This window comes from Rhododendron vialii, chromosome 4a, assembly GCF_030253575.1.
Source record: "Rhododendron vialii isolate Sample 1 chromosome 4a, ASM3025357v1".
NCBI classification, from domain to species: Eukaryota; Viridiplantae; Streptophyta; class Magnoliopsida; order Ericales; family Ericaceae; genus Rhododendron; species Rhododendron vialii.
In genome coordinates this window covers 13,103,846-13,127,247 of record NC_080560.1, presented here as the reverse complement: position 1 = coordinate 13,127,247, position 23,402 = coordinate 13,103,846, and the positions used below count along the sequence as shown (strand labels likewise).

General features: G+C 38.8%; 2 protein-coding genes and 1 long non-coding RNA gene across 6 annotated transcripts in view; 2 read left to right on the top strand and 1 right to left on the bottom strand.

Moving 5' to 3' along the window:
• Positions 1-10,454, top strand: part of LOC131324432 (disease resistance protein At4g27190-like) — an 82,202-nt gene extending 71,748 nt beyond the window's left edge. The window contains exons 2-4 of one of the 3 annotated variants that reach the window (XM_058356398.1): positions 2,524-5,116; positions 7,626-8,337; positions 10,143-10,454. In XM_058356398.1, coding sequence (XP_058212381.1) covers positions 2,534-5,116; positions 7,626-8,337; positions 10,143-10,153 — 3,306 coding nt within the window. In that variant the 5' untranslated portion in view covers positions 2,524-2,533 and the 3' untranslated portion in view covers positions 10,154-10,454. Of the gene's footprint in view, positions 1-2,523; positions 5,117-7,625; positions 8,805-9,458; positions 9,521-10,142 lie in introns of those variants that run through there. The other 2 variants (XM_058356397.1, XM_058356396.1) reach the window with 2 other exon arrangements.
• On the bottom strand, positions 9,133-10,147 carry LOC131324435 (uncharacterized). The gene is made up of 2 exons (XR_009199336.1): positions 9,265-10,147; positions 9,133-9,232 (listed from the first exon to the last, which is right to left on the bottom strand). It is a non-coding gene; the product is annotated as an uncharacterized LOC131324435 (long non-coding RNA).
• Positions 10,455-19,264: 8,810 nt separating the features above from the next.
• LOC131324431 (probable LRR receptor-like serine/threonine-protein kinase At3g47570) lies at positions 19,265-23,362 on the top strand. Of its 2 annotated transcripts, XM_058356395.1 has the most exons (4): positions 19,579-19,805; positions 19,921-22,226; positions 22,537-22,871; positions 22,974-23,362. In XM_058356395.1, the coding sequence occupies exons 1-4, from the start codon at positions 19,714-19,716 to the stop codon at positions 23,154-23,156; spliced, it is 2,916 nt and encodes a 971-aa protein (XP_058212378.1). In that variant the 5' UTR covers positions 19,579-19,713; the 3' UTR covers positions 23,157-23,362. The 2 variants fall into 2 exon arrangements, with proteins under 2 accessions (XP_058212377.1, XP_058212378.1); XM_058356394.1 differs by having other exon boundaries at positions 19,265-22,226.
• Positions 23,363-23,402: the final 40 nt, after the last annotated feature.

The following is a 23,402-nucleotide window of genomic DNA, read 5'->3' as shown; positions in this document are numbered from 1 at the left end:
GGGAATGACAAACTAACTTCCTGAAACCAATTATTATGAAGTACTCTACGGAGGAAACTCATGCAGTCAAAAGGACTCCCAAAACAACCAATGCCTTATTCCACACGAAGGGATAAGGCCTACAGATCCCAAGGGATAATCTTGAAGAACCCATATGTCATAAGGACTCTTGGTCTAGATAAGAATCAAAAAGTCCTAAGCTAGAGAGGACACTCCAAAGCTCATCCAAGTTCATCATCAACGGATTAGACCTAAAGGTCCCAGTCCCAATGGGACTCCTCCTAAGATGCCTATATAGAGACACCACCTCTATAAAATAAAGGTACACAATTAACATACAATCAATTCTATCTAGCTAAGGCAAATTGACTGACTTAGGCATCGGAGGGGCGATGGCGACAGCCACGCCGGTGCCCATAGTTTACTGTTTCTATTTCGCAGGTCACAGATCGAGCACCCCAAAAGCCATATCATCCGCTAGAGGATGAGATGGACAGTTGAGGAACCCCTCCTCCGGAGGTGACCCAAAACCGTTTCATCACCTATCTATACCTGCCACGAGCGGATGAGACTTAAGAGTCCCGGTCCCAAGTGATTCTTCCAAAAATGCCTATATAAAGATCACACCTCCACCTCATAAAGGTACGCAATACTAGACAACTCATACTCAGTCCATACTCTCTTCTAAAGCAGATCAACTGACTTAGGCATCGGAGGGGTGATGGCGACAGCCACACCGGTGCCCATAGTTTTTTGTTTTGTATTGCAGGTCGTTAATCGAGCACGCCAGAAGCCGTTTCATCCACTGGAGGATCAGGTGGACAGTTGAGGAGCACCTCCTCCGGAGGTGACCAAAGACCGCTTCATCAGGTGCAAAGATCTTATTTTTCTTATCATTTCATCCTAAATGGTCGTAATGAATTTTCAGCTCTAAGACCTTTCAATAAACACTCCAAGAGAGTTCTGAAACTAAATAAGGAGCCTTAGTATTCTCGTTGAAAGGCCTTGTAGCCAAAAATTCATTATAACTATTGAAGATAAAACGATAAAAAAAAATAAGATCTTTGCACCGATTCAACCAGATTGAAAATCGAAACACTTAAATAATATTAAATAAATAAAAGAGAAAAAAAATATAAAAATTATTAAGAAAATAAAAAAGAAATAAGAAAAAATGGGGTTGGGTATTTCTGTGGCGCAGGCCGGGGGGTGGGAAAGCAATTTGCTTTAGGTGTTGGTTCCCTTTTCTCGCTGTTTATAGTAACCAATGTCCAACCATAGCTTAGTTGGAGAGGTAGGATAAAAATGGGTTGCCCCACTTTTGACTGAGGTGTCTTGTTCTTATTGGTTGGGAGGATTTTGGATTGTACGCGGACCCTCCGTTTACATTTCAACCTCAGTTTACAATTCAAACTCTTTACGTTTTCCCAGCTCATATAAACCAATCTCCAATTCCCTTTTCCAGCAATTATCTCCCACGCAAACCTCTTATTCTTCTCTCTTTCATTTACTGCAAACATCTCTCTCTCCTCCCCCAACCGAAACGGTACCCCTGGCTTCGGCTTTCTTTTTTCTTGGCAAGCGGTGAACCACTCCTGCGATTTCCCCATCCGGTCAGCTCTCCCTCCCAGTCCGTAAAGCACGCGCCAGCTCTCCCTCTTCGGTAATTTCGTCTCTTGGCCCTCATCTTATTTACTGTAGTTAGAACAAACAACAAAGAAGAAGAAATTAAAGGGAAATGGAAATGAAAAATGTTACCGCAAAAACAATGGGCACGATGCTCATGTTAGCAGGAGGGAGACCACCTATAATCACAAGAACAAACCAAATAAGTCAAAGTCATCTTAGTTCAAGTACAGAGAAGAAATATGGTCATTAAAGAAATTATTGGATTTTAAGGGAGTTTAGGTTGTGAAGTGGAAAATTATTCGCTTGCAATTTTATAAATAGGGAAAGTTTGCTGGCATGGTCATTAAAGAAATTGGATTTTAAGGGTGTTTTTTTTTAGAGTAACGAGCAGAGTTAGATAGATATAGAAAATTTATTGAATATCATGCGCAGGATTTTGAGACCCAGAACGAACAAGCCCATATTTGGAACTTCTTGAAATTAATAACTTATCGGAGAAGACTCCGGTCCATTGCCGTAAAATAAATCAAAAATTTGGGAGGAAATCATTTGTGCCCATATGATGGAAAATGTTTTACTTTGAAAAATGTTTTAATTTTTTTTTCTAACCAGAAAGGGAAAGTGACGAATATTTTACATGGAAGCAAACAAAACGAGCGTACATCCTCTCTTGGGTTTTAAATTACTTATTTGGTTGCTTCTCCTTTGTATTCCCTTTTGATTTCAAAGTTTTGTTTTTATTCTTGTCCCGTGCTACTACTTCTTCATTCCTAATTGTCTTGTACAATTACCAAAACAGTATTCTCTGTGCTTTGTTTTCATTTTCCAAAGCTCACTTTCTTTGTTTCCGTTTTGTAGAAAAGCCTTGTGCTGTCTTCTTCCGGTATTACACAGACAGAAAGAGATGGTGGAAAAGGTGGCTGAGCTGCACAAAGGTGGTGACTTCACCCGCGTGTCGCACACCGCTCCTCCACCCGGGATAGAATCCAGACCCACTGACGATATTAAATGTTTTGAATCAAGGAGTTTGATCCTGAAGGAAGTCATGGAGGCGCTCAAGGAAGATGGTGTCAATAATATGATTGGAATATGTGGGATGGGAGGTGTTGGTAAGACAACACTGGCAAGACAAGTTGCCAAGAAAGCAAAGGAAGAGAAATTGTTCGATGACGTTGTAATGGCGACAGTTTCACAAAATGTTGAGGTGAGGAAGATTCAAGGTGAAATCGCAGATGAGCTAGGTTTGCCATTTGGGCAAGAGAGTGAATCTGGAAGGGCGGATGAGTTGCGTCGCCAACTCAAACAAAAAGCCAGAATTCTCGTCATATTGGATGATGTTTGGAAGAGAGTTGAACTTAATGATATTGGAATTCCATTCGGAGATGACCATAAAGGTTGCAAAATTTTGGTGATTTCAAGAAGCGAAGAGGTTTGCAACGATATGGGATCTCAAAAAAAATTTCCAGTTCAAATCTTGCATAAAGAAGAAGCATGGAATCTTTTCAAAGAGATGGCCGGAATTCCAGAAGACGACACTAATTACCAGTCCATCAAAAGAGAAGTTGCAAATGAATGCGGAGGCCTACCGATTGCTATTCTTACAGTTGGAAGGGCACTCAATGGAAAAGGCGAGTCTTCCTGGCGTTCTGCTCTTGCACAACTTCGCAAGTCCATCGGCGAAAACATAAGGGGAGTAGAGGAAAATGTGTTTAGACTTCTTGAGCGGAGTTACAAAAACTTGGAAAGTGAGGAAGCCAGGAGATGCTTTTTGCTTTGTTCCCTATTTCAAGAAGATTATGACATTAAGGTAGAAGATATTGTTAGGTATGGGATTGGACTAAAGTTGTTTAAGAGAATTGATAGCGTGGGAGAAGCAAGAGACAGAGTATGTGCCCATGTAGATCACTTGAAGAAATGTTTTTTATTGATGGATGGCACAGATGATCGATTTGTTAAAATGCATGACGTGGTACGTGATGTTGCTATATCGATCGCATCTAGAGAGGAACATTCGTTTTTGGTTAGGTGTGATGAAGCACTGAAAGAATGGCCAGAGGAAGAACGACGTGGGAACTATGGTGTAATTTCAATGAGATGCACCGGTATGGGGTGGGGGCTACCCGATAATTTAGCGTTTCCAAGGCTCCAACTTTTGCGGCTGGAGTCCGACGACTATTATCGTCGACCTCTCATGGAATCCCCTGAGAGCTTGTACCAAGGGATGAAGGAACTCAAAGTGGTAGCTATTTCAAGGATGGAGATCCCATCACTGTCGCCATCACTCCGATGCTTAGCCAACCTTCAAACCCTGTCACTGTCTGATTGCAATTTGTTGCATACAGATTTGTCAGCAATCGGAGGGCTTATGAATCTGGAAATTTTGAGCTTTACTGGATCTTATATCAAAGAGTTGCCGAGAGAAATAGGTAATCTTACTCGCTTGAAGCTACTAGATTTATTGCATTGCGCAGGGACAAGGATTCCTCATGGCATTTTGACAAGTTTATCGAAGCTGGAAGAGTTGTATATTGGGAAGAGCTTTACGGGGTGGGATGTTGTTGAAGAGGGAAAATATATAATATTAACTAATGCATCCATAGCCGAATTAGCATCGTTGCCTAATTTGGTGGCTTTGGATATTAATGTACCAAAAATTGAGTGTTGGGTCTGGCCGAGAGATGTGGACTTCCTTGGGAAGATAAGGGCATTCGGTATTTCGTTGGGGCAATCAAATATAAGAAGTAATGCCGTTGATGATCAATGTTTGCTTCCATCAACTAATCAATTGGAACTCAAAGCTCTTGACGTCAGTCGTGGTGTTATGGAGATACGTGGGCTTAAGATGCTTTTGAAGATCACTACAAATCTACAGTTAGATTCAATTATTGGGGTCAGGCACGTAATCTGTGATTTGAACGAACATGGTTTTAAACACTTGTCAGAGCTGAAAGTGGAAAAATGTTTAGATTTGGAGTGCCTCATCAACACAAGCGATGACCAGCTGGAAAAGGAGTCCTTCTGTGCGCTGAAAACTCTGAACCTATACGACTTGCCTCAACTGAAGCATTTGTGGAAGGGTCCCACTCAACTTGCTTGCCTCTGCAATCTTACATATGTAGATGTGGGTAGATGTCCAAAATTGGGATATTATGTGTTCTCACTTGCCCTAGCCAGAAATCTCGTGCAATTGCATAGGCTTGAGGTATGGGCGTGCAGTGTATTGGAAGTGATTGTTTCTAATGCTAATGGAGGAGGAGAGCATGAGATAGAAGTAGCAGGAGAAGATGAAGATATTGTGTTTCCGAAACTGGAGTCATTGTCTCTTGAAGATCTGCCAAATTTTACTGGTTTTTGCAAAGGCATGAATGCAATTAGGATGCCACAATTGAAACGGTTGCATCTCCAATCCATTTCAAAGCTCAATTGTCTATGCCCTGCTTCAAGGAGTAATAATGATACCACCATTCAACCACTATTCAACAACAAGGTATGCTTCCGATCCAAGAGTTCAATTTATGTTCAATTATTTTGTGGAAGGCTTTTAATTTAGTTTATTAGTTCTATATTTTCAGTGGAGATCAATTTCAGGTTATATCCTGCTTCCTTTATTTTGCTTTGTTTAGATGAATGTGTAAATGTGAATTAAAAACTTAATTTTTAGTAATATTACTAAATTTTAATGTATTTTTTTCTTGTACTTTTTCGAGGCCAATAAAAGGTATAGTTTTCTTATACCATCTTACTCTCTCCGTCCTTTTTTAGTGTCCAACTTCGTAAATTCAAATTTTCATGGCGATGTTTTCATTTATTTCAAACAACCTAGCTTTCCAAAATTACCCTTTTATGGAAATATTACTTTTTCCACTAACTTTTCATAGAGAAATCTAATCAAAAGGGCCAAATGAAAATTTTACCAACTTTTATCTACTAACTTTGTAACATAAACATTTATTAAGGGACAACCTTAAATAAAATACTAGACTAAGAAAGGAACGAAGAGAGTATATCCTATATATATTGATCCTTTTTTGGTTTATTTTTTAAGTCAAGAAATAAACCAACAAAACTGAAGCCTATTAATTTTGGCCAAATAAGCAAAATGACTTATTTTTTTGTCCTTATTCAAATTTTTTTTTAACATTTGTTAGTTTTTTGACATTTTTTGTGGATTATTACTTCATCAAGATGAAAAGAATCCAAAAATAATAATTTTGAACAAAATTCAAGTTTTTCTGATCGAATACAGACAAAAATAAGCCAATTTTTTTCGTCTTTATTAAAAAAAATTTGGTTTCGATCATAATTTTTACATTTTAGATTCCTCTTGTCATAATAAAGCATTAATCTACAAAAAAATCGACGCAAAACTAACAAATACAAAAAAAAAAAATTAAGTGAAGACAAAATAAGCCCGGCTTATTTATTGGGCCAAACATTTCCTAAATCTTTCCATGAGAGGTTAATTCTATGATATATGAAATTTATCATATAGAGGAATTCTAATTCTTTCATCTATGAAATTTATCATATTCAAATGAGATCATGATCATTTTCATCATAAAGCCACTTGTTATGTTTAATCAATGAACATTAGAAATTTTGATGATGGACATATTAAGTCTATTATGTACCTATTAGTAAAATGTTATGCATCTTTTTTTTTCCAAATGTTAACAAATTCATTGATAGCAAAATGACTCTAACAACTTTTAGAGAGAGAAATAAAACTGCATTTCATTTCGTTGTGAAAATATAAATCTTGATTACAACAGAAATGAGCCTGAGCTCTACATATATACAATAGCTAACCGATGTTGCTCACTCAATCACAGAATTACACATGGAATGAGCCTAACAAATTCTAGCTGTCTGACTAACTCTTAGTTGCTTGACTGCCTGACTAAGTTTTTAGTTTGCTCGATCATTGAGTACTCCAGTACGTAACTTCCTTCCTCATCAACTGATATGCTGCTCGAGGTTCATTGACACTCTCTCATCACAACAATTGGGGAAGAATATTATTCAGTACTTCCTGTGTACACTCTCACCCCTCACATAACATGTGGGGCCTACATGTGGATCCTGCATGAGTCTCACATGTTATGTGAGGGGAAGGAGTACACACCGGGAGTACTAAATAATTTTCCATTGGGGCGCCACTCTGTTACCCATACTGCAAACAAATTGGAAACAGCTTGACCTTAAAGCCCCGCACTGTATTTGATCGATCGAAAATCATAGATTAATAATACTGTGCTTTATGCCCATTGAGCATGTTGAATGCTTAGCCCCTTAATTCCTAGCTTCCTCCTGTTGAATGCTTATGCCCATTGAGCATGTCAATCAAAGCCTTCGCGTCCTCCTCAATTAGGACATTTCTGTACGTAACATTAAGAGAGAGCATCAGAGCAACCATTACGGCCTCTCTTAGCGCCAAGGCTTCCACAACTTTGCATTTCCAGTGGCCGGCCTCCACCTTGCAAGAACGGGCCACTAAAAAATTCCCTTGACCATCTGTTGCTACAACTCCAATTCCACCGCATTTTCAGTGTTGGTCGAAAGCCCCGTCGAAATTCATCTTCACAACATGCTCAACGGGATTACAGAAAAGATCGATTTAAACTGCCTTGTTATGGAAAATAAGCTAGAGATCGCAGGAAATATTGGACTTGTTCAATTCTTATATTTAGTATGTGTATTGTAATAAGAGATTGTAGGAAATATTTGATAATGTTCAAATCTAATAGTAATTAGTAAGTGTATTGTTGGATTGAAAAAGATTAAAGAATCAAATAAAAAGTATATATCTCTATGAAACGTTGTCGTTAATGGCCGCCCTTTTGTTTAAAATTAGAAGTTTTTAACTGTACTTAAACTTTGGACCATATTTACTGAGACATTCAATGGAGTGAGTTTATTTGAATTCTATATACTCTTAGTTTGTTAGGACTTAGGTGCAGTGATTTTCTTAACGTAGTGGATTTAATTAATTGCAGGATGCATTGACTAGCATAGAGGAATTGCGTTTGTGGACAGTGGAAGACCCGAGAGAAATATGGCCCAGGGATCTTCAAGCAAAACTAAGGGAGATTTCGGTTTGTGAATGTGACAAGTTGTCGAATATTCTTTTTCCATCTAATTTGATCGAATGCATGGAAAAGCTAGAACAACTTGAGGTATACTCGTGCGGATCAGTGGAAGTAGCAATATTTGACTTGGGCGAACTAAATATTGGTGGAGAAGGCAATGGGAATATAGCCATAGCAATATTCCCTTGCTTAGCTTCTTTGACACTTGTCGGGCTACCAAGGTTGAGGCATGTTTGGGCGAATTATCCACCAACAATATCTCAAGGCTTTCAGAATTTGACATCCCTACAGGTGTCTGGATGCGGCAGTTTGAGAATTTTGGTCTCACCTTTCATAGCCAGATTTCTTGTGAACCTAAAACAACTATATATAGATAGTTGTGATACGATGGAAGCAGTCATTGACTGGGAGGAAGAAGAAGTAGACGACGGGATCAGAACAAATATAATCATCTTTCCTCAACTAACTTCCCTCGAGCTCTTCAAGCTGCAACTCTTGACGAGTTTCTGCCCCCAGGGTTGCGCTTTCCAAGGATCGTTTTTGAAAAAAGTGCAAATACGAGGTTGTCCTGCATTGGAGTCACTCCCTTCGGCAGTCCAACGTGTAATTGACAGCAAGGGTAAGTTTAGGAATGGTACAATACTCCAAACATCGTCATTCATAGATTTGATATATTCTATTATAATCTAATCGGCATGCATTCTATTTTTCTTCTCTTTATATACTGGTATTTGAGATATACAGAATCCATGAAAAAATATTCATATTGATTTTGAACACGCTAATGAAACATAGAGAGAACTAAATACACTAACAAAACATTGAAATAACGCCAAAGATAGAATTAGAAATCGAGTTGTTTTAATTAGTTACAAAGGTTAAGCATTATTATTATTTTTTAAAGTAGTTTGTGTAACTTAAATCTATTTTGACTAAATTAGTTTAAATTCCGATGACGAAATTAAGTTAAATCTATGGTATAGACTCATTTTTTTGGTAATTTCGGAGTAGATCGATTTTATGTGTACTTAGAATTATTGAATCCGTTCCCTCCATTTCTCTTCTCCTCCTACGTGGACTCCTCCTGACCAAAACTTTCCTCAACTTAGTTGGGTAGAGAGAGAGAGAGAGAGAGGGGGGGGAGAACAAGTATCTTTAATTGCACTTCAAAATTTTAATCTCAGTTCTTCCCGTTTTCCATTTCCACTTTGGTAAACTTTAGACTTAAGTTTGAGAACTCCCATTAATGAAGTCATTTTTCCTCTGTTTGAAGACCAGAACCAGTCTGCACGACTGGTACCCGTGCGGCGATCAGTCAAATCTACCGAAAATTTCCTAGGACTCTATAAAACTCCGTTTTGCATTATTCTTGAGCCAAATTTTTTGTTTTTGAATCTACTATGTTGGGAAAATATGAACAGAAAATAACACTCAGAATCCGTGCCTCGAATTCGTTTGTTTTCCATCCTGGTCCAGTTCTGACAAGATTTTGGTGTGTTGAATTTTCACCCTACCTCTGGGCATTTCTAGCCTTCGAGTTCTCCACAACTTGTCTTCCTAGCATCTTTGTCTATGTCCTTGTAAGATTACATAAATTTCTGAGTTAAATTGATATTGGTTTTCATCGGTTTCCCGGGACTGCTCTGTTTCAGAAACCATACCGGATAGCTCAGCCTTACACGGCATTGATAAACTTTTGACCTATCGTGAACCTTAATAAGTTTGGTTTGATGTGTTTAGGTCCGAACTTGGGAAACCCGTAAGCTTGCACGTTTAACAAGTTTGCTCGGCACGCTCTCGGTGAGTCTTGTATATGCTTTACTTACTAGAATTTTCGGATGAGAAGCAAGCGTGCTTTGTTTTGGCTTAATGGTAGAACTTAATGTTTTCACATGTACATTGTGTTGAAAATATGGTAAATGTTTGCAAGGATTTCAAACCACGTGAAAAAAAAGAAGCGTGCTATCGTTTAAAATTGCCACGATTTATATGAAAACGGATTGAAAATTTGTTGGGATTCATAACTATTAATGGCACGTGGTTCAAACGGTGTCCGGCTGCTAGGGCAAGTGAATAGCGAGGCAAAGTAAATAAGGGGGGATCATAGCCAGATGATCGTCGGAGACGTCAGGCCAAATATTTATATTTAGGGTCGCTCCATAACTACTGGTGGGCGTTGAATATGTTGCTTATAGGTTGTTAATGAGATGGAACACTTGACAAGTGATTGTCATGAATATGCCTAGTTGAGCTGTTTTTTGCTAAATGAAATGTTTGCAACATGGGCTTAAAATGTTGGATATAAAGATTTACACTTTGAGAAATGAATTAGTTGACTTATAAGTTCATGGAAACTAGTAAGTTTGTCATATCTTGCGCCACACTAGCCTAATGTTTAAAACATCATTGTACATAATGTTGCAGGTAATTTATGATTTTGTGGAACACGCTTGATGCACTCACAATAAAGCTAGGGTCCTGATCGAGGAAGACGTAGTCCTATCTATCTACCTCTCCAGACCTCGCTTCTTAATATTGTTACTCTTCTATGCTGTGTACTCTCAGGAACCTCTTCAATACCGAAGAAGCCTGAATGCTTGTTGTTTAGTTTCAATAATATAGTAGGATCATGTGTGCTTGTAACTCAGATTTGTATCTTTTGTTGACGGTTGTGCTAGACTTGTGGCCAAGACCGTGATTATGCTTATGTTTAATTCAAGATGTTTTCAATGACTTCGACCTATCTTACACTTAGCTCTGGTTAATTTATCACACTTTCGCTTTTTTCTGTTACACTCGAGTATTTTTATTTATTTATAGATTAATGAGCAAAAAATTTCTAAACTATTTAATTCACAGGCCTTAGTGGGTAAACCTCATTGGCCGGTCATGACCCATGTGTTTTTGGGTTGGGTCGTGACACACACACTTCGATTAAGCCGAGAGACCACACCCACCTTCCATTCGACAATGTTGGAAGAAAGCAAGAATCGAATCACCTTGGCAATGCTCACCATGGACCTTCAACATGGATACAGTAGGGGTCCAATTTGACGGGACCTTGACTTTGACTTGGGCTAGGGTTCTCCCTCCGCTGATCTGTTCTCCTGCACTCTAGACCTGCAACAAGTCACTAGGGCTGGGGATAGCCCGGTGACCCTCCGACGATCAAGTTAGATCTCAGGGGAGAATATATATAGATCTAAGGTTAGGGAAGAATGACATAACTCTCCAAGCGTATATCCCTTCGTATTTATAGACCTAGGTTTACTTAGCCTTTAAGCTAGCGCGTGGAGGTTACGCTTGGATAACCACCTCGAGTGACGTCATATATGACGAGTGGAGCAAAACGGTTATGGAGCACATTACCAGATCTGATCCCAATGATTACATTTGCCACATAATCCTCATGGTCCCCATCTGGTGTAACCACTTCTATTGAGCGGCTTCGGGAACATCCAAACGAATATATAGCATACTGCTGATAGTTACCGAAGCTGGTACAGAAGGCTTATAATCGAGCGGAAAACCAAAGAGTATGTCGGGATCATTTAGTTTTTACCAAGATGCTGGATGGAATCTCCCGAGGCATCGGTTCGAACCACCTGGCTAGGTTACCGAAGAGGGTAACCGAGGCCACCACAGATATTAAACAGGAATCAACTTGATTAATGGTGTGACCAATAAGGCTTTCATTGTAAACTGGATGAATTATATGTTAGGACCACATTACCGATCTTTCACAGTTTTCTAAGTCATGTCTTCGACTTCTCTTAAACTGTTGGGTTTCACTCGTTTATATTTGCTTACTTTTTCCGGATCGTTTATGTGCATTTACTGTACGTTTTCGATTTGGACCAATAATGCTTTCATCATATGATTTTTATTTGTAATTTTGATTTATCTTTTTGCTCTTCCAAATACTCTCATTGAGATGATCAACTGGGATAATCTTAAAAGATTCGCACAAGAGCATTAATGCTACTAAGAGCATCTCCAGGAGCCTAACCAAAATTTTAGCCATTTGGTTTGGATTTCCCTCTTAGCTAGCCACCAAACAAGTGTAACACCCAACAGTCTAGTCATTTTCCTCAAAAAAAAAAAAAAAAACTATACATACTCACACATATATAAATGCATATATACTCATGTACACATATATAAACGACGGGAAACCAGATCCAGCCACATATCACTTGGAAACTCGACAAACCCACAGATCAAACTCACCGGGAAACTAAAAAAACCACCGAAGGAAGTCAAGCTCAAACAGTGACAGTCGAATGACGACAACGGCGAGATCTGACTTAGCCGGATGGAGTGGTGCGGTTGACCGGTCTTCCATCTGTAGCCAAGAAATAGGGCCGCCGCCGCTGACTGTTCAAAGGACTGGATCCGAAGAGAGAGAGAGAGAGAGAGAGAGAGGGGCTAGAAACCTCGCCACAACAGGCGAGGAGTTTTGGCGGTGGACAAAAACGCGAGTTCCAAGCGAGGCTGATGGGTCTTCCTTTTTCGGCCATTTCACGCCCTTTTGTCCGACATGAGGATTACCCGAGTCTGTTGGAGATGCTCTAACACCACATTTTTTACTTTGTAGACACTAGTGTGGTGAGTGTTGAAAATTGACTAGAATTCCTAAATTGACTAGCTAGGATTCCTATTCCTATTCGGTTTAGTTTTATTTAATGTTTTCCTATAAATAGGGACCTTAGGGGTTCTAGGGTGATAGTCTTTTGTTCAATGACTTAGATATTAGGGTTTTGTTCATCTCTTAGGGTTCCACCAAGGGTTTCTGTCTCCCTTTTGGGTTCCACCAGTGATTTGTCACTAGATATCTGTTGGGTGCTTCTAGTAGAGTTACAAGTATAACCGGCTCTTTGTTTCTCTCCTCGTTTATAGTGAATCCTCTCGCTCCTTTCCCCGTGGAGTACGTTCTTGCTTTGTACTTGAGTGAAAACACGTATATCTTTGTGTTCTTATTTATCGCTTGTTGATTTATTATATTCTCAGTTTTATTTTCGGCACAACAAATTGGTATCAGAGCTCAGGGTTTCAATTTAAGACTTTTGTTTCCGATGCATATTGTGCAATTAGTGATCATTTCAATGGCGACTTGTTTCGAAATTGCGAAGTTCGATGGGCAGAGAACTAGCTTCAGTTTATGGTGTATTAAGATGAAGGCTTTGCTAGTTCAACAAGGATTACACAAGACTCTATTGGGGAAATCGAAGAAGCCTGCTGATATGCAGAATAGTGTGTTTGAGGATCTTGATGCGAAGGTGCTCAATTTGATTCAATTGTGTTTAGCTGATGATGTGCTTCGCGAGGTTGGCGAGGAGGATACGGCTGCCGGTATTTGGTTGAAGTTGGAAAGCATCTACATGACGAAGTCTCTTACCAACCTGTTGTATTTGAAGCAGCGCCTTTATACGTTTCATATGAGAGAATGTACACCCGTAAAAGACCATCTAGATGAGTTAAATCGAATTATTATGGATTTAAAAAATATTGATGTTGTGATTGATGATGAAGATCAGGCCCTTATTCTTTTGTGTTCTTTGCCTGCATCTTATGAGCACTTTGTTACAACCTTATTGTATGGGAGGGATACAATTTCCATGGAGGATGTTAAGTCTAGTTTGTATTCGAAAGAATTAAGGAAAAAGGTATCCAGTGAGGGTGGTGATTTCGATGCTGAGGGTTTGATGGTGCAAGGAAGAACATCGGAGAGGGATAATGGCAGTAGAGGGGTTTCTGGCTCTCGTTCCACAAATCAGGAAGTAAAGTGTTTTTACTATAGGAAATACGGGCACATGGTGAGAAATTGTCCTAGGTTAAAAAAAAAGGACAAGTTTGAAGAGAAGGGTGTTGCTGGTATTGTTGAAGATGATTCCGATGATTCACTTTTGGCTCTTTCTGTGAGTGTCGATAATGTTTGTTCGGATACCGATTAGATTCTAGACTCCAGATGTTCTTACCACATATGTCCGAATAAAGATTGGTTCAATACTTATGAATTGGTTAGTTGTGATACAGTTCTTATGGGGAATAATATGCCCTGTAAAATTATTGGGATTGGAACAGTTAAAGTCAGAATGCATGATGGTTTTGTGAGGACATTGTTTGGTGTTCGACATGTACCATATTTGAAAAGGAACCTTGTCTCTTTGGGTACTCTTGACTCTTTGGGTTGGAAGCATACCGCTGAAGGTGGAGTCTTGAGAGTTTCAAAGGGTGCTTGTGTTTTGATGAAGGGTTGGAAATCGAATAACCTCTATGTGCTTAATGGTAGTACGATTGTGGGTGCTACATCTTTGGGTTCTTCATTAGTGAATTCGAGGTTCACTCGGTATTGGGTTTTTAACTCCATGGTGGAGTTGGTAATTAACTCCGTGGGGAGTTTGAGCAGATTTTCATGTGTATCTGAGAGGGATAAGTTAGGTGGGAGGTGCCCGTTGGAAGATGGAAGCTCAATTTGGAGGCATGCGCGACTGGGTTTCTGAGTCGGTAATTAACTCCATGGGAAATTTGAGCAGATCTTCGTGTGTATCCGGGAGGGATGCATTGGGTGGAAGGTGTTTGTTGGAAGATGGAAGCTCAATTTGGAGGCATGTGCGATTGGATTCCCTGAGCCGTGTGTACAAGGTCAAGCAGGCGTGCTTGAGCCTTGCTAGTTTGTGCTGTTGGTGATTGCCCCGTGGGGGGCCTTTGGAGGAGGCAAGCGATTGAAGGAAAGGATTAGCTATAGTGTTGAGTTCAAGGGAATTCAAGTCAATGTGGAGATTTGTTGGAAATTGACTAGGATTCCTGTTCGGTTTAATTTTATTTAGTGCTTTCCTATAAATAGGGACCTTGGGGGTTCCTACGGTGATGGCCTTTTGTTCAAGGATTTAGATATTAGGGTTTTGTTCATCTCTTAGGGTTCCACCAAGAGTTTGTGTCGCTTTTTTGGATTTCACTAGAGATTTGTCCCTAGATATTTGTTGGATGCTTCAATTTTGTTTTTGGCACAACAGTGAGCTCCATAAAAACACTTGTGTGGTCAGAGACCACTGCACTTGTATCTACGTAATGCGGTGTCACTAAATTTTTTCTACATGTGCACATAATGTCAGAAGGTACACGCGAAGAAAATATCTGAAAAAAAGAAAGGGAGAAGAAGAAGAAAATAAGCCAAGCTGGCCAATAAGGTGCTAGAGCAGAACATGCAAAAACCAGCAAAAGAGTTGAAAAATGTGCCAGACCACAAGCACATCATGAGAGAGAAAATGAAACATCACAAAAAAAAAAAAAACAACAACCGTTGTATTTCTGAACAAAACTAGTGAACAGGAAACTATATCTAGGAGCAATAGAACACTTTATTTTGAGGGGCATAGTTTCCGAAAGCCCATTTAGCAGTCATATAAACGACAAAGCAGCGATATAGCATCGTTGTTAAAGAGAAAGCAGAAAACACATTTTCTATTCCTTACTGATCAATACTCGATCCCAGGGTGGGGGGCGGAAAAAATTTCAACCACAAACATATCTTTCTATTCTTTACTCTCAACAAATGAGTACAAAAAACAACTATCAAAATCCTTGCATTTTATAGTTAAAGAGAGAGCATAAAAAATATTTCTCTAGATTGATCATCGATCAAAATAGAACAAAAGTAATTTAACAATCTATCAAAACTGAAAATCGACGTGTTTTCAAATATCAAAAATCATATAAGATTGACTGTGAACTGAATTTCATCGCAACATTCCTTTCAATGTATAAAACTGAAGAGTCTGGGAGAAAATTAATCATACTCCATTTTGTTCCCAAGTCTGGTTTTGATCATTTTAATTGCCAAAAAAAGATAGTTTTGCCGTTGTGGTTGTACAAAAATAGTGAACACCCGTGTGATTAATTACTCGAAAATTTTGGTATAGTATGAGACTTTTGGGAGCTAGCCGAGGATTTTTATTTCGATCAACACAAAATCATAAATTCTAGTATACATTGAGACTTTTTTTAATGAATTGAAGGAGATCAGACTTATTTGTTTAGAAATGACATTTCGAATCTGTACTAGGAGCAGGAGGGTACGGAGGGATCCTGTCGGCATTCAAACTGCATTTCTCGTATGTCTATCTACCCAGAACAGAACCCATCTTAACTGGAAACTCCTAATAATGCCATCCTCTCTTTGGCACTTTTCTGGATCACCTCCATCCTGCCCTTTCAAAACTCCATTTTGTGGGGATCTCAAAGGAGTCCCAAAATATTGATCTGAACCGCTTGGTTCATAATGCTGTGAAAAAAACAAAATTCTCAATAACAAAGCAGTTTCATATAAAGGACATCAATAGAAACCAAACTTCTCATGTGTTTTTTAAGATGACAAATGTGATTCTAGACATAATAAGATTCGTTTACATGTCTATCTATGTCCAATCAAGCTAATCTTTCTGCATTGGATGTTCGAAATGCAAAACTCGTGTACACTTAAAATTGCATTTTACAATTTGTCAATCAATACATTGATCAATAATGACAAATACGACGTGCGTAGCATGTCGGCACACGACACTATATTTGACATGGACTTGATGGGAGGTCACTTGTAATCAACATCAGGGGGTTTTTAAACATCACAAGAAACAAACAAAAGGGAAAAAACTCTAAAAGCTGTAAGCTTTGGCACTACTTAGCAGTAAATGGATTAGGATTAGTATGACTCCCCAAAATATCTGGTGATCTGATGGTTTGCAGTGTACAAACTTCCTCTGTTTTCAAGAGAGTTATAGACTTTGAACATCTGCAAAGATATTTGCAGACACGATGTTTTGTAAATGACTCGCTCTGCCTTATAAGGCCTACTATGGTGGTTGTGATTTAAACTCCGCAAAAATCCCTACACACCATCTATACACTATAATTCGTTGCTATATTGGAAAAAATATCAACCACACTCAACATAGTTCGATTTGACGTGCTCCCACAAAATAGTGCATCATTACATTGTTCCTAATAATCTATCAAATAATTTCTGCATGATGCTTTAAGTTTCGCGTGTTGTTTCACAATTGCTATAGGCAACGCATTCCTCAATTTGTTAATGTTGTACCGACGCGGTAGCGCGTCGACATCTCACTAGTTTGTGATAAAACCCCAACAATGTTACTCGACTCCAAATAACTTTCCAAATGGACAAATCTAATTATGATTCTTGCTGAAACTCTGGAACAAACTAGAGCTCCATGAGCTGAATGAACAAGATTCTTGGAGGTGCATAGTTGAATGTCTTGTTCAATGTTCATAATTCTGCAAAAAAAAAAAAAAAATCTCAATAACAATGCGGCTCCATAGGACAACAATAGAAACCAAACTCCTCACGTTTTTTCGGATGGCAAATGTGATTTTAGACATAGCACGATTCATTTGCATGTCTATCCAAAGTCCAATCAAGCTAATCTTTTTGCACTGGCATTGTTTTTGTCTCGTCTATAAAATGAGCGTTCCGGATTAGTACCATTGAAACTCTATTCTCAATGGCAACTCCAGGAATTCCGGAGCATGGGATAATCCATGCATAAACGTCAATACTTTTGCCAATTGTAAAACCGAAAAATGTAACATAATAATGGCAATTAATAACCTACTTCCAACAAAAATCACATTTAAAGCTCGACAAGCGTTTCAACTTGTACATAAAAGATATCAAAATGCATATACTAATAATCTTTCTTATAAGTTCTCGACAAAAAAATAAATAAATAAAAAGAAGCTACACGAGCTTCTACAATTCGCCAATTACATTCGACACGATTTCATATATCATAGCCACAAGGAGGCAGTCCTTCACGTCCAAATGTTTTTGGATGGACAACTCGTATGGCTTGTCAGATTTTAACTCTACTACAAATCTGACAAGATGATGTTTTTGGATGATTTTAACTCTACTACAAATCTGACAAGATGATGTTTTAGAGTTTTTCTGATCAGTATTTGGATATTGACTAATTTCTTCTGTGCTGAGAGTTTTGTGGTTATTATAACTCAAGTGTCTGTGCTGCTTACGCGCACCTCGACGAATCTTGGGAGCCAAATCCCACCGCCCACTAATGCCACTATTGAGGAGCCCAATTAAAATCGGAGCAAAGTTCAGTATGAGATTGGCCCAAAAAGAATTGACAGCACCCGAGAGATTTCAAACCTGAGATCTTAGAATAAAGCAAACTCCCAAGTCTCAATCCTTCACCACCGAACCAACCCCTTGCAATTGTTTTCAAGTTAAGTTGATGGACATTGTAAAAAAAAATCCAAGAAGGGAAAATTTTTATTTACGGAGGTGCCCACTATTGGAGAGCCCAATTAAAATCGGAGCAAAATTCAATATAAGATTGGCAAACTCCTAAGTCTCAAAGCCTTCACCACCGAACCAACCCCTCACAATTGTTTTCACGTTAAGTTGATGGACACTGTGAAAAAAAATCCAAGAAACCTTCTCTCAGTACGTATAAGAACCTCCAATAATTCTTTAATCAGATGTTGGATCCGATTGGTACTTTGAGTTTTTAAAATATTTAAAGAACGTATGTTTGGTTGATTTTTTCAACATCAGGTACACTAGAAAATCTCACGGACTAAAGATCACTATTGGACTATTCTATCATGGTACACCAAAATGGATTATTCTGTGCAGCCGACCCTACTAGTTGCACCAAAATGGATCACATAGAGATAAGGGTGGGCAGCCGACCCTACTAGTTGCCAAGTTTTTATAGAGATAGGTATAATTTTTACCACATTTTTACTAATTTGACTCCACTTTAAAATTTATTTTTGCCCCAGTCCATATAAGAATTTTGTACTTAAGGAAAAAAAAGAGGAGTCAAAGTAGAATCTCTATCCACAAAATTCCCAAACGTAATACTAGTTTGTTTGTTCCTCAAAATGAACAAATCAAAAATTTTGTTCATAAATTACACATAGTTAAAATTTTTTACCTCACTTATCGAAAATCCTAGTTCCATCCACACAGCACATGCAAAGCTCAACACTCTCATTACTTCCCAACTGCCTTCTTCAATCAGACAAAGCCATAATTCTCAATTCTCTCTCCCTCTGTCCCTTTCTCTTGCACGTACACTCACACATAACCAGGGTTTAGTATTCCAACACAATATGCCTTATTAATTTAGCATTTCGATTAATTTCCAATATCTCTTCATTATCGTGGCATCAAGTGGTCTCGACTCTTCGTTCTTCGTGGCCAAAATGCATATGTGAAAAAGTATGTAACGCTCCGAATTTTGGGAATGTTAAATGGACATTTTTATTGAAAATCTAAATAGAGAATTATTCTGTGGTCTCAGTGTATCGCTATGTAGTGCTCTAACACACTTAATTTCTTTCACACATATTCCTGTGGAGTACAAATAATTCTTCCTGAGCTACACAAAAATGTGTGATAGAAAAGGGTGTTGAGACACTACGTAGCTGAGTTAAAATCTGACAAGCCATATAACTTGTCCATCCAAAAACATCACCTGCTCCCGTCTAAATGATGCCAATCAACGTCCTCTTCATCACCTGCTCCCGTCTCAATGACGCCAATCAATGTCCTCTTCTTCAACTCCACGCAAAAATATTTATTGGTCCGCACATACAGGACCAATAGATATTTCACTCAAACTGAAAACACCCATAGAGAGAGTTGCACAATGAGAAAACTTTAATCGAGTTTGGAAATGATTAGCGAAACAATCTCTAGTTCTTGAGAGCTCAAAGCAGACATGAAGATCATGAGTCTAGCAACCAGATCTCTCTCGATTGATCTCATAGCCTTATTTCTCTCCCTCATCCCATTCCTTCAAATCAAAGCCCTTGCCCTTGACACAACAATATCATCCTTTAGTCTTTCGAACACTATTAATGTTGCTGGCAACGAGACTGATTTCCAAGCATTATTGGCCTTCAAGTCGAATATTTTCCCAGAATATCAAAAGGCCTTGAGCTCATGGAATGGATCTCTCCATTTCTGTCACTGGGAAGGGGTCCAATGTGGACGCCGACACGCAAGAGTCACCGTTATAGACCTCGCGTCAAAAGGTCTAACGGGTTCTCTATCTCCTTATATTGGGAACCTCAGTTTTCTTCGGGTGCTCGGGCTCTTCAACAACACTTTTATAGGTGAAATTCCAATGGAACTCGGTAATCTTTTTAGGTTACAGAATCTGACTCTGTCTATCAACAATTTCGAAGGGAAATTTCCAACAAGCCTATCTCGTTGCTCCAATCTCAGGCACTTAAGTGCAGCAAAAAACAAGCTAGTTGGAGAGTTCCCGAAAGAACTCGGTTACTCAATGCCGAGACTCGTATCACTGATCTTAAGTAAAAACAATTTGATTGGAGGGCTTCCTCCATCGATTGGGAATCTTACTTCTCTGGTAGTCTTTGGTGCCACTTACAATCAGTTAGGAGGAAGTATCCCCAACACTTTGGGTCAATTGAAAATTTTAAGAGAACTTTGGTTGGGTTTCAATCAAATTTCAGGTACCATCCCTCATTCCTTTTACAACCTATCGTTGCTAGTTACATTATCACTGCCTAATAATCGGCTTTGGGGTACTCTTCCGCCATCATTTGGTTTCATGTTCCCTCACCTTGAGGAACTTCAGCTCTACAAAAACCAATTTAATGGCCCAATTCCGCTTTCAATATCCAACTGTTCGCAGTTGGGAAAGCTTGAAATAATGCAAAACAATTTCAGTGGAAAAGTAAGAAATGATTTCGGAAACTTACAGAATCTCTACTGGATATCTTTAGCTTATAACAATTTTGAAGCCAAGGGAACTGATGGACTGGCCTTTCTTAGTTCTTTGACCAATTGTAGCGATTTGAGAGTGGTAGAAATGGAGAATGGTCAATTCGGAGGGGTATTACCGAACTCTGTGGGCAATCTATCTGTCTCATCTGTCTCTTACTTGTCACTGGGTCTAAATCAGTTGTACGGATCTATTCCTTCAACAATAGGAAACCTTGTGAATCTTCAAACCTTAGCTCTGAAAAATAACCTATTCACAGGCCCGATTCCCAATAGCATAGGTTATCTGCGTAAGTTGCAAGGGTTGGACTTTTCAAACAACAATATCACAGGTAAAATTCCAGACTCTATTGGGAATTTGTCATTGCTGATTAATCTAAACTTGCAGCAAAATAGACTAAAGGGGGCCATACCCTTTAATCTTGGCAACTGTCAAAATTTGTTACTACTGACACTTTCTGATAATAACTTTAATGGGAGCATACCAAGACAACTTTTGACGGTCTCTTCGCTGTCAATTAGATTGGATCTAGCTCGCAACCGTTTGTCTGGATCCTTGCCACTTGAGGTTGGAAACCTCAAAAATATAGGAGAAATCGATTTCTCCGAGAATGGTTTGTCTAGTGAAATTCCTGGGACTCTTGGTGGCTGTAGTAGCCTTGAAAACTTGTATTTGCAGCAAAATTCCTTTCAAGGATCTATTCCTTTATCAATGGAATCTTTGAGAGGTATTCAGAATTTGGACCTTTCGAATAACAACTTATCCAATCAAATTCCGAGCTTTTTAGGTACATTGGCCCTGAAGAATCTCAATTTGTCTTTCAATAATTTCGAAGGAGAGTTACCAATGAAGGGTGTTTTTACAAATGCAAGTGCAATATCAGTTGCCGGAAACTATAGGCTTTGTGGTGGAATTTTTGAACTACAACTATGTCGATGCACCACGAAAAAATCAAGAAATATGAAGTTTCTTTCACGGACGTTAGGAATCATAGTAGCTTCGATACTCGTTGGTGTAACCGTAGTGTCATCTTTCATCATATGTTTGTTCAAGAAGAAACGAAAGACCAAACCTATTGTTTCATTGTTGGAAGATCCATTCTTGAAAGTCTCTTATGGAGAACTTCTCAAAGCAACTAAAGGTTTCTCTTTAAATAATCTGCTTGGTTGTGGTGGTTTCGGTTGTGTGTATAAAGGTGTTATTGAACAAAACGGAGAGTTGGTTGTTGCGGTCAAAGTACTTGACCTTCAAACTCGTGGCGCTACCAAGAGTTTCATGGCAGAGTGCGAAGCCTTAAGAAATATTCGACATAGGAACCTGGTTTCGATCATAACTTCTTGTTCTAGCATGGATTTTCAAGGGAATGAGTTTAAAGCTCTAGTTTACGAGTTCATGCCGAATGGAAGTCTAGATAATTGGTTGCATCCCATTCCAGAAGCAAGTAATGGCGAACGTGAGTTCGTGGGACTTGATCTTCTGCAAAGAATAGAAATTGCCATTGATGTGGCTTGTGCTCTCAATTATCTTCATTACCAATGCGAAAGGCCAATTATTCACTGCGATCTAAAGCCGAGTAATATCCTTCTTGACGGTGACATGGTTGCTCATGTTGGAGATTTCGGTCTAGCTAGATTTCGTGCAGAGTTCACCACTCCAAGTACTAGTTCAACAGAAATTAGGGGAACCATTGGATATGCAGCTCCAGGTACTCTAAGTCTTCCTCTTTTAATATCTACATTCAAAATTTCAGCATAAAGGTAGGTTAGACACTGCTAAAGGATTGAATTAACTTTGGGTTTTGATCTGTCCATGCCATTTGAGATGTGGAATTTGTTATTGTTATCTTGAAACAATTCACATTCAATTGTTCGATATTGGAATGATGATGGTAAAATAAGTAGTTGAAGTATAACTTTAACATAGAAAAGAGCTAGTTTTCTCTTTCTTTTCGTTATCACTTTTGTTATCGGAACAGTGATCATTTTGTGTTGATGTTTGAACTTCACGAGTTACAGAGTATGGATTGGGAAGCGAGATGTCAACTAGTGGAGATGTTTATAGTTACGGGATCTTGCTGTTGGAGATGATAACAAGGAAGAGACCTACAGACATAATGTTTGAGGGAGACCTTAACCTTCATAACTTTACAAGGATTGCCTTGCCTCAACGTGTGATAGAGATTGTAGACCCTATGCTCTTAACGGAGGAGAGAAATGGCAGCAAAATGATGGAATATCTAATCTCCATTTTAGAGATAGGACTGGCATGCTCCACAGAATCCCCAAAAGACCGAATGAGCATCGATATCGTACTCCGTGAGCTTCATCTGGTGAAGAGCAATATTTTGAAGGTAAACAATTGAAAATCTTACTCAATACTTTTGTAAATTCGTCCTTTCATCTTCACTTTTTTCCGACATTGTCTTTAATCCTCCAAGGTTTTACCTTGCCAGGCCGACATGGAAACCAAGACAATGTTGATAACTCGGGGTGTCCAAGCCAGCATACGCACACTTCCATTAGACAATGTCGGAAGCAAACAAGAATCCAATCACCTTGCCAATGTCCGCCATGACCCTACAGATCGAGCGGGTATATTAAACAAGAATCAATTTGATTTATGGTGTGACAAATAATGCTTTCATCGTAAGCTTGACGAATTATATGTTAGGACCACATAACCAATATTTCGTATGTTTCTAAGTATGTCTTCAACTTCTCTCAACCTGTTGGGTACGCCTCGTTTATATTTGCTTACTTTTTCGAATCCTATCAGCGCATTTACTGTACCAGTTTTCAATTTGAACCAAAAAGGCAAGTATAGTATATTGCTATTCGGATTTGTTCAGTTATCTTTCTTTTTCTTCTTTTTTGATCCTCTC

Coding starts and splice junctions, on each gene's coding strand:
- LOC131324431 (XM_058356394.1), top strand. CDS start 19,490: ATGAAGATCATGAGTCTAGCAACCAGATCTCTCTCGATTGATCTCATA. Junction 22,227..22,536: donor CATTGGATATGCAGCTCCAG/GTACTCTAAGTC, acceptor CACGAGTTACAG/AGTATGGATTGGGAAGCGAG. Junction 22,872..22,973: donor TGAAGAGCAATATTTTGAAG/GTAAACAATTGA, acceptor TTACCTTGCCAG/GCCGACATGGAAACCAAGAC.